Genomic DNA, 11,754 nt, shown 5'->3' on the forward strand with positions numbered 1-11,754 from the left:
ATAATAAAATTTTATAATAAATCTTTGAAAATCAATATCTGGATTTGAATTTTTAATGTTATTATAACCTAAAGATGCTATGTGAAAGTTTGAAACAGAAAATAGTGGTCTTCATTTTGCCACTTTCTTGGTAAAGAAAACACATTTTTACTCAAATTAATCCAAATGGATTTACAGTGTTTTGGAACCAATATATATATATTAGGGCTGTCAGTCGATTACATTTTTTAATCTAATTAATTACATGATGTTTCGATGAATTAATCTAATTGATCGCAAAATAAATTTGACTTTGAAAATACCCACAAAAGATTTATTTAAATCTATTTTTGTGTTAAATGAGAAAGTATCAAGTAGACATTACAAATAGTAGCTTTAGAAAGAAATATTTTATTTGATTCAACATAAAATTTATTATACAAACATCTAGGCGACAACGGCCTAACATAAACTATGGAACACAAAAGAAAATAATTTGAGAAACATCTCAGTATTTTTTGTTCCACATTGTTTATGTTCCACAAAAGAAAGGTTTGAAATGACATGAGGGTGAGCAAATTATGACATAAGTTAATTTTTTTTGGGTGAACTATCCCTTTAATGATTTATTTATTTATTTATATATTTTAATCAAATGATACTCTAAATTAGAAACTTAATCTGCCAGCAGGTGGCGGTAAATGTATTTATGAGTCATTCATTCAAAGGCTGATTCATTCAGGAATGAAGTAAACGGTTCACACGATTCGCTCAATACGCAGATTCAATCAGAAACTAAACACCGCTGTGTTGCTCGGAGAAGCGCAGTTATGGCTTTAAAGGTAGGCTAATATATGCTTTGCAAAATAGCCTAGAGCAAAAACACATAATATTTTGTTTGAAATATAACACAATATCAACGTCATATTTACTGAACTATTGTATAAAATCACATTTAAACTCGTGATTTTCGGGACAAAATCGGCACTCGTATGATATTGTTCTCGCTGCTCCTGTAATATCGCTTATTGTATGATGTAAATATGAGACAAAAACACATACAGGGGCATTTTTTGCACCAATATCTTGAATTTTAGGGCATGACTGCATTTATAGAGTTGTTGCCCTGCATCATATTTGTCAACAGTCAACTATATGAAATGTAAGATAATGTACAGGTCTGTGGGCTGGGCCAGTGCGTTAACTGCGTTAAAATATTTTAATCGCGTTATTTTTCCATAACTAAATAATTAATGACAGTTTTATGCAATATTTGAATTCCTTAGTGAAAGAATCCATATAAACACTTGTAATTTGATAGTTTGACTGAAAAAAGTGTTATGGCTTCAGCTGTGCTTTTCAGAGATGATTTTCAGCTCTCAAAATAATCACCTGTTTCAGAGCATCTCTCGCAGAACAGAATAGCTGAAATTAGTTCTCCAGAGACCAGCTATTTTTCTCCATCTCTGGTCTCTGTGCGTCTCTAGATGCTCTTGGTAGAGACAGTCACAGATTGCAGCTGAGGCCCCACACTGTTTGCATATGAAATATTCATCTGTGTTCTAGGCCTCCATGGAAGGAGCCGATAAGCCTGTTCCAAGCAGATGCTCCCTATTAAGGAATATGAGCAGGAACAAGCATTCTGTTTTGTTTTTTTCTTCAAAGTTTTCACACTCTGCCTGTGTTTGTTTGACTATGTTATTGCTTACTGGCTTTTCCTCATTTCTGTAGACGTGTTTGATTTAGTTAAGTTTGGAGAAGGAAAGAGGCAAATAAGATAATTGTGGTGCCATGAATCACATCACACCCCAAAAATAAATTTTCTTCAATAGTTCTTTGCAAATAGCTCTCACCCTATTAAAATATTTTGGATGCGTGTTGATTTAAAGCAACAGCACATAAATGGAATGTTAAAGGAGATAATAAAAAATTCTAAATAAAATATTACAAGATAAAGTGTCACTTTATTAGCTTATGTGTCTTCCAGATAATTTTTAACACATATATTTTTATTTGCCACAGCATGAATAGGTCTTTATATATGAAAATATATAGCTGTCTTTACATTTTAGGGGATCCTCGCAAGAAGATCTGTATTTGGGGGTTCATACCAGCATAATAAATTATTGAAAATGCTACATGCTACTGTATATGAAAGCTTTATTTTTAAAAGTGCAGAACAAGCAAAGTCAATTATGACAAACCTTCCCACTTCACAAAACTTCCCACTTTCAAGAAATTCAATCTACCTAAAAAACCAAAGTCATTATTCAAAATTTTCTCTCCCATTTTTCATTTGTCGTTATTATAAAGAAACAAACTTGGATAGTACCAAATGTAATGACAAGAAAAATATCAATTATGAATTTGTACCTCTCTAATAAGATATGAGGGAACATTTAATCTCACTTTTTTACTTGCACGGGAAGATTGTGACTTCAGGTCACCTTCCATGGAACCAAAATATGGTTCAGCTTTTATAGTCCCATGAACAGTACTTATCCTTGGTGAAAACCAATAGAGGTTTTCAATTGAATACAGTGACTTTGAATGAGAAAAGCAAACCCTCTTTAATGTATTCTCAATTCAGCACTCTCTTAGTAACACAAACGCTTCAAGTTCTCTATGCTCAAAGAAAAGCTTTGTAGATGGAAACATAAAAGTTTTAGGCAGAGCGGCAGTGAGGCCATGTCCTTGCTACACTCTCCCTTCTACTTTCTTTGTAAATTTTTAATAAAGGATTTTTACTACACATCTTGTCTTCTTTAGAAACTGAGACAGTTTTGAAGTGCAGTCACAGATTTGTGACCCTGGACCACAAAACCAGTCATAAGTGTAATAAAAAAAAATAAAAATAATAGTTTTATACATAACCTGAAAGCTGAATAAATAAACTTTCCAAATGTATGGTTTGTTAGGATAGGACAGTATTTGGTTGAGATATAACTATTTGAAAATCTGGAATCTGAGGGTGAAAAAACATCAAAATACTGAGAAAATCGCTTTTAAAGTTGTCTAAATGAAGTTCTTAGCAATGCATATTACTAATCAAAAATTAAGTTTTGATATATTTACAGCAGGAAATTTACAAAATATCTTCATGGAACATGATCTTTATTTAATATCCTAATGATTTTTGGCATAAAAGAAAAATTTATAATTTTGACCCATGCAATGTATATTGTTGGCTATTGCTACAAATATACCAATGCTATTTATGACTGGTTTTGTGGTCCAGGGTCACATTTAATTTTACTTGTCACTGTAAACTATGCATTAGACAATTATCACAAAATTCAAGCATCAGTTGTCAGAAAATCAGCTTCTAATGTCTTGCATAACCATGAGGTCATATATAATAGCATATAAATACACATTACTGTTCAAAAGATTGGAGTCAAATTGTGCTTTGAAAAACTGATGCTTGATATATATATATATATATATATATGAATTAGTGCTCTTAGTATTATTTAAGTTACCTTAAATGTAAATAAATGCATTGAATATGCAATACATTAATTAAATACTAAATATGTGTAAGAAACATGTGGGAACAAAATCTATTTAAACCCGAAATGAATTAAATGAAACTGCCAACATTCATGTATCACCTCAGCTGTCCTATGGATCATCAACTGACAAGAGTCAGCTGAAACAGAAATGTACCACTAACCATTTTGTAATATTTTATTAATAGAGTAAAAAAAAAATTTACCCCTCTTTTGTGATATTGATGTTGGATTGCATGGACCCAAGAAATGAGATCCCCTCAAGGATCTCGCTCACCATTATTCAACCAAAAATGCATCATCAGGCGATCAATAGCTACTAAAAAACATTAATATCCCACAACTTGGCTGTAGTATCAAAGAAACCCTTCACAAGAACATAAGAGGAGAACGCAAGTACTCCATTAAACTAAATAATAGAAACTTCAGGAAATGTAGTCTATAACAAAAAGCCTCTAGCAAATTCAGGGTCAAGAAAGGGAGAGGAGCAGTGGACGGGAGGAGGAGCTCTCCTTTTCCCTATCCGATGTGAGAATAACTGGAGAAGGGAGGAACAAGGGGAGGGGAGGGGACAAAAACTGGCTTGGGGACAAAAATCTCCAAGACCTGTGTTTGAACAGTAGCTGAGAGGAAGATCTAGGTGTAATGTGACGCAGCACTTTGGCTCCCAGAGCACCTGGGGGTACTATTGCTTTATTAAGCCCCCTTCCCACACAATCACACGCCCACATGCGAACATCCAAGAGTTACAGAAAGGGACCTAGAAGTAGTTGCATCTATTTTTGATGTGCAAACCACCGTTTGTCTACTCCTCCTAGTCCTAGATGATAAAGGGACAAACCGCTTGGGATTTGGGCTCACAGAATGAGTGCCATCACCACTGAGGACCAGGACATGTTCTGTGAGAAGGCAGTGGCCCTCATCGTTGACCTCTGCCTGGATGACAGCCCTCTCCTGAACCCGGAAACCTGTCAGGATTTCCTTGTGCTTTTGACCAATGAAAACCCCAACATCTCCAGCGCAGGTAAGTTTCCTGCGGTGTTTGATGGGAAGCTTGTTTGTTGGGGGTGAAGTGGGTGGAGGACGTGCTTATGTTTATGCGCAAAAGTGAGGCAGGACTTCAAAGGATGGTGACCTTTTAGATATGCCCACTTTCTGCGATTAAAACCGAGCTAACAGACTTTTCTGTAAGTTCTGTATAAATAATGAATTGCCATTAGTTACCTGGCACTTTTTTATTTGCCTAATGAGCCTGCTTGTGTTTGATGTTGTTCTCCTCTAAATTAAGGATGCTAGTCTTTGGCGATTTAGATCATTTGTAACCGTGACACCTCCTTTTCCCCCCCTGTCTAATGACAAGTGCACAATTAAGCTTCGGTTGGAGAAATTGCATTGATGTGATCCATAGAAAGATGGATGCGAGTGTCTTACAACGCACTGCTCCAGACTACAGGTTCACGGCAGTCACGCAAGGTAAAATTGACATGAAATTGAATTCTGGACACAAGATCGAAGCAGCTGTGATATCTCTTGAGTTGGCAGGTGATAGGAATGTCTAAAGCAATACAAATTATAATGAATTCCCGATCTGGCGAACTGCCATGGAGGAAGACGCAGAATCTAATTGTCACTCTGAGTTTCTGTCACAGGAGAAATCAAATAAACCACTGCAGGCCCTGACCTGCATCATGTCCCCGACCACTGGGATAGTGAATGTCACTGTGTGTTATCCACAAATAAACATGAATCACTGACGCTACAGAAAAGCACTAATGCCAGCTCTTTAATAATGCTCAACTACTTGTGACGTCACTTTAAATTGGCATTTATATATTGGGGGGAAGCATAATAAATAATCCACAATCTCTAACCTGTAATCCAGTGCAAATCTGCCTATATTTTACATGTATTATTGCTACTTTAGGTGCAACTACAGCAACGACACATAATACAATCACTGACATACAGTACTATATTGCTATATACTATAGTTCTCAACTGGTGTCACAGTTCATAGTCTGGGGAAAAAAAGCTAAATGAAAGTAATAAAATGGCACAAAAATACATATTTATATAAATGTATAATAATAATAAAATATGATTTAGATTTAAATAAAATTTAATAAAATATATTACATCATTTTAATTATTAATTAATCTTCTAATTCTAAGTAAATGTTTGGTCATTTTTATTTCTTTTTTTTTTTTATATTATATAAATTATAAGTCACATAATTGTGAATAGTTAACACAGCAAAATAAGTAGCCTTAAATAAGAGAAAATGCTTCCCATATTACTTGTTGCTGATGTCAAAACAATGTATCCAATCAAATCATATTTGGACACTAAAAAGCTAGCCAAATGAGTCAGATTCCAACACAAACATGCTGAAAACCATGGCCAACCATAAAAAAAACTACACAAGAAAAGAGAAAATAACCTCCATTAAATACCCATTAGACTTCGTACTGCTTTGGATTTCCACTTGATGTCCAATTTAAAATCGCAAAACCAATTCTCTGTACTACTTTTTCCATGAGTAATGCTACAGCTAAAAAAACAGTTCATAATGTCATAAAGTCATAATGATTGAGCTCTAATTAGGACGGAAGCGCTGAGTGTGTGAAGGGGAGATGCCTGCTGACTTTACTAGCGGTAGAGGGAGGCACTGGAACCTGCAGTCCACAGGCAGTAATACTAGATGAATGGAGGACTGCTGCTGGCCTCCGCAACCCCATGACGAGAGATGCACCCAGCCTGCCAAAAAGCAAAGGTCATGCATCAGGAGAGCCAGGTGGTGCAGCACTCATGCAATGCCAAAACCCAACACGATAGAGCAGCACTGAGAACGTAACAGAGGAGGGCACTGATCAGCACTCTGCAGTTTGTTGCTAATTGTCTGAAGCAATTGTCCAACATCCCTCTTGAATAGATCTCAAGTGGAAGAGCATGTGTTACTGCAGCTGCACTGTAGTAAAGAGCATCACGGTTTTCTCATGAATGAATATTTCAAAGATGTCTGATCTACACGTAACAAAAAAGCAGTTTGTTTAATAATTCAGTTTTGCCTCCCACACTTCAAAGAATCTCTCTATATTTCACTTTGTCTCAAAGAATGTGTACAGGGGCCTGGATGCTTTCAAGCCTGCATGACACTTTATGCTCTTATAAAAACATTGTATCTGTAGGCGTCATGGATTTTTGCCACAGTCAATTACGGTATGTACCCACCACTTTAGAAAATACCGCACGGCATAGATTTATCTAATATAGGATGCATTTCCTGGTGTTTTCATTTCGTTCCTGTGTGTTATGTGCCAATGTAGCAATGAAATGTGTTGTTTTTATTGTTTTGCGTTGTTGTTAGTATACGAAACGAATCAGCAAAACAGACAGTGAATGAATCTTACGTGGCCAAGTAGTGCGCTCCCCGATTCATAAGCAGCTCAAATGAGTCGGTTCTTTTAGTGAATCAAACACAGACAGCTAACATATCATAAGAATTACAGTAGCTATTTGTTTAGATTACATTTACATCAAAATGATCTGTTAATTTAGTATTATTAATGTAAACTATGTAATTCTATGCTCTGAGGTTCAAACATAAATTTGCAGTTATCTGCGAAGATCATGCTTAATATTTTCCAGCTATTCTACACTGACCTAGAAAATCCAGGACAATTTTGTTTACATTTCAGTTATGACTTGTATGTTAACAAATACTCTATTTATCAAAATTAAAAATCATGTAAAAAAAAAAATATATATATATATATATCTTTAGTGTTTTAATGGTTGTGCCAATGTCAGGTCAGAACCAAAGCTATAAGTGTAAACATTCATTCCATCATTCATTCTCAAGCATTACAATTTTATTGACCAGCTTGAATAAAAGGATTGTATAAAAGGTGCTGAGGAAGGAGAATTTAAGACGTTCAAAGTCAATATAATGCCACTCAAGCACATGATGATGGCATATGTTAGGTATGACCATCTTTCTCACCCCATTTCTATTGTACAGAAGCCCTCAAGGTTAAATCAATTACATTTCATTTCAAACATGACGAGAGGGATATGACTGAGTATAATGGTCACGCAGTAGAGGGCATGTGGATTGGGGACCTCATTTCTTTCCACTAGTGTTGAAAAAGATGAAGAGAAGCCATGCAGAATGCTGGTCGCATTACAAAGTGGCACCTCTCCTCCTGTTTCTATAGCACATTGAGCAGAACTTTACTATTCACCACTAAAGAGTAGTTTAGCACACTAGGCTCCACTGCAGCGAGCCAACTGCTCCATTCTAGACCTACTACTGCAGCTACCGCATTATGTGGCCATAAATAAATAAAACAGCAAGTAGACATCAGACCAGCAGGTAAAATAGCATACACACTCTGTGTATATGTTTTCCTCCCCGCTGAAGAAGGAACAAGATAGATGCAGGGTTTTGTGTGGCTGTGTGTGTGTAAAATACCTACCGGGGGAGTTAATTCTCGGTAACCCAATGGGGAACTATTTATCAAAATTAAAAATCATGTAAAAAAAAAAATATATATATATATATATCTTAATAGTGTTTTAATGGTTGTGCCAATGTCAGGTCAGAACCAAAGCTATAAGTGTAAACATTCATTCCATCATTCATTCTCAAGCATTACAATTTTATTGACCAGCTTGAATAAAAGGATTGTATAAAAGGTGCTGAGGAAGGAGAATTTAAGACGTTCAAAGTCAATATAATGCCACTCAAGCACATGATGATGGCATATGTTAGGTATGACCATCTTTCTCACCCCATTTCTATTGTACAGAAGCCCTCAAGGTTAAATCAATTACATTTCATTTCAAACATGACGAGAGGGATATGACTGAGTATAATGGTCACGCAGTAGAGGGCATGTGGATTGGGGACCTCATTTCTTTCCACTAGTGTTGAAAAAGATGAAGAGAAGCCATGCAGAATGCTGGTCGCATTACAAAGTGGCACCTCTCCTCCTGTTTCTATAGCACATTGAGCAGAACTTTACTATTCACCACTAAAGAGTAGTTTAGCACACTAGGCTCCACTGCAGCGAGCCAACTGCTCCATTCTAGACCTACTACTGCAGCTACCGCATTATGTGGCCATAAATAAATAAAACAGCAAGTAGACATCAGACCAGCAGGTAAAATAGCATACACACTCTGTGTATATGTTTTCCTCCCCGCTGAAGAAGGAACAAGATAGATGCAGGGTTTTGTGTGGCTGTGTGTGTGTAAAATACCTACCGGGGGAGTTAATTCTCGGTAACCCAATGGGGAATTCCTGTGTGCCGGTGAAGTCCTGTGAGGTCTCATTAAATAATTTAGCATACCCCAGTGCTGTGTGCCAAACTAATTTGTGACCATACCTTTATAGACTTTGTTAATTACTAAACAGGTGTCGACTAGGCACAGCCAAAATTACATTCTTTTCTCATTTTTCTTTATAGGCCTTAAGCATTCTCACTTGCACTAAGCTTATTCTTATAATAGCAAAATCTGCTGGGAGTTTGGCAGTGCCATCAACTTAAGTATGAATAATGTGAATTTATACTTGCAGACGCCCAGTGTCTAGTGAAATAAATGTGAGAAGCAATTTAGCATTTCAACCTTGTCTCTTAACTTTGAAAATTCACACTGGCATCAGACCGTATGTCAGAGCTAAAAAAAAAAATCTCCTTTAATTACAGAGATAGTCCAGAAAAAAAAAATCATTTTACTAAAATGATAGTAAAAGTAATCTATATGACACTTGTGCTATGTTACAAAACAGCTTGTGAAAAGATATGAAATTTAAGTCATTTTTCACTGATAATCTTCTACTCCAAGTTGCGATAAAATCAACGAGTGACAAATCATTCAGAAGTGTGTATCCCAAAAGTGTTATTAGCCAAATATGGTTGCAAGTTCCATTGTTACCAACACAGTTCCCTGATTTAGTGTTTTCTAAATCCAATGAACAAACGCAAATAGCATCGCAAACTTGTGTTGATGGAACTACAGCTCTCAACCTATGGTTAGAAGCATTGTTTCTTGTTGGTATGACTTAAAAGCAAATTAACCTGTAGTGCAATCTATGTCTGTCATTCCAGATATACACAAATTGTATCCTATGTCTTTTAGTTTAAGAGAATTAAAGTGTCAATTTTAAAGAGAAGACCTGCAAAGTGACAAAAAAGAAGAAGAAGAAGAAAAAAAAAGCGAAGCAGTCCTCTGATGCCGTGTTCATTATATACAGCAATAATGTGACATTAATTTGATTTCAAACTGATAAATAGCAGAAGTTATCCTTCTACCATTAATGATAGTTCTAACCAATGTGGTTCGAATTGCAGATGTGTGACAAAGTTCCTTCGGCTCTTCCTGTGTTTTCAGGAAACAGCTGACACTATCTGCATCATACTATGATAGTTGAGCAGTGAGTTATGTTGTTGTTTGGGAGCCCCCTAACCTGGTTTTGTGAACTGGATTAACAGATTCATGAAAAGATCAGACCCTAAATTCACAAATCAGATATTGCTACTTTTTATGTATTGTACTATAAACAAGCCAGCTTAATGATTTTAAACAAATGTTGAGAAATTTCTGAATGATACTAGGCTTTTTAATGGCTTTAGAAGACTTGGAATATAGTATACGAGTTGTAAGGACCACTTTTTATGATACTTTTATGGTGTGGTTGTTGGTGCTTGACAGCTTCTTTTTTATTGAAAGATAAGCTAAGATGTCTTCACACAATCACAGTTTGTTAAATGATTTTGGAGCAACATGAGAATAGATGATGTATAGTAGATGACAGAATTTACATTTTTGGCTAAACTATCCCTAAAAATGCTACATTACTCAAATCCACCCTTGCTTTATTTCATACACTGCATAAACCTGTAGGTTGAGGCCAATGAGAATAAGATACTAGAGTGTTTAAACAATGCAAAGGACATTGATCTCTGATGTCCATCCCCATGTGCATCACTTCTAGGAATCAAGACATTTAAGCCGTGACCATCTCAGAAGATGAGAGTGGGCAAAAAAAGAAAGCCACTGAAAATGAGCCTGACTATAACAAAGGAAAATTGAATCACAGGCCGCCCTGTAGCAGGACATGGATGGGATTCAGGGGGTTTAGGCAGAGAGAAACATCCAAATGGACTCATTTCTAAAATCTAATTTCCAGAGTCTGCCTGTTATGGGTGACTGTGACATTTCATCCCTGATTGTGTTAAATTTGTTCTCGGTTCAGTAACATGGACCGAGGTTAACAAGCCATGCATGCGGCCGTTGACAAGCCCTGCGAAAAGAAGTGGATTCTGACAGTTCTATTGCCTCTCAGAGGCAAGCCTCTCAACAAAAAGAAATTCAACAGCATTTTCAATATTTAGTCCAGTGTTCGGCTTGCACAACTGCTGGGTATTGTATGATGTGTGTGCTATGTGTTAATATTCTCATGATATTCCTCATGTTCTGGAGAATACAGTCACACAGCAGAATGTGTGCACACAAGGTGCATTCATGATTAAAATGTTTTGCACATATAGATTAAACAGCGTATGTATATATAATACTGTGAAATGTTTTTACTATTTAAAAGAACTTTGTTCTATTTTAATATATATAAAAATGAAATATTTATTCATGTGATGGCAAAGCTGGATTTTCAGCAGCCATTAGTCCAGCCTTTAATGTCACATGATCCTTCAGAAATCATTGCAATATGTTGATTTGATGCTCAAGAAACATTTTTATATTATTATGAAAGCAGATCATATTTTTGTGGAAACACAAACAAGAACAGAATATATTTGAAATCTTATAAATGTCTTTACAGTCCAAGACTGTTCAGTAAAAAAAACACTGATGGGTTTGGTACTATATAAGCATGTTGCTGTAATAGCTTCTTCAAAATGAATAAATGTAAAGCAGCATTTGACTGGTCAATGAGTAAAAAATAAGTGTAATTTTAACCGTAAAATTTTGTAAAATTTTGTAAAAACGCTACGGAAATTTTTTTTTAATAGGTTAACAGTAAGTTCCCGTACTATATACAGGGAAAAACTGTAAAATATCTAACCAGACATTTCATGTAATTTTACAGTAAAATGCTGTTCATTTTACAGTTTTTAGAAGTAAAAATAACAAATCAATGTATAATTTACAGTCAAAAACTGTAAACTGATATTCCCAGAATTCCCTGCATGACACTACACATTTGAAAGTATTTTGTTTAAATAATCATGGTTTTTT

General features: G+C 35.5%; 1 protein-coding gene across 1 annotated transcript in view; it reads left to right on the top strand.

Moving 5' to 3' along the window:
* Positions 1-4,355: 4,355 nt before the first annotated feature.
* LOC107727826 (synaptotagmin-6-like) overlaps positions 4,356-11,754 on the top strand; it is a 32,112-nt gene continuing 24,713 nt past the window's right edge. The window contains exon 1 of the mRNA XM_016537835.1: positions 4,356-4,515. Coding sequence (XP_016393321.1) covers positions 4,356-4,515 — 160 coding nt within the window. The remainder of the gene's footprint in view (positions 4,516-11,754) is intronic.

This window comes from Sinocyclocheilus rhinocerous, unplaced genomic scaffold (assembly GCF_001515625.1).
Source record: "Sinocyclocheilus rhinocerous isolate Xijiao unplaced genomic scaffold, SAMN03320098_v1.1 scaffold576, whole genome shotgun sequence".
Lineage (NCBI taxonomy): Eukaryota > Metazoa > Chordata > Actinopteri > Cypriniformes > Cyprinidae > Sinocyclocheilus > Sinocyclocheilus rhinocerous.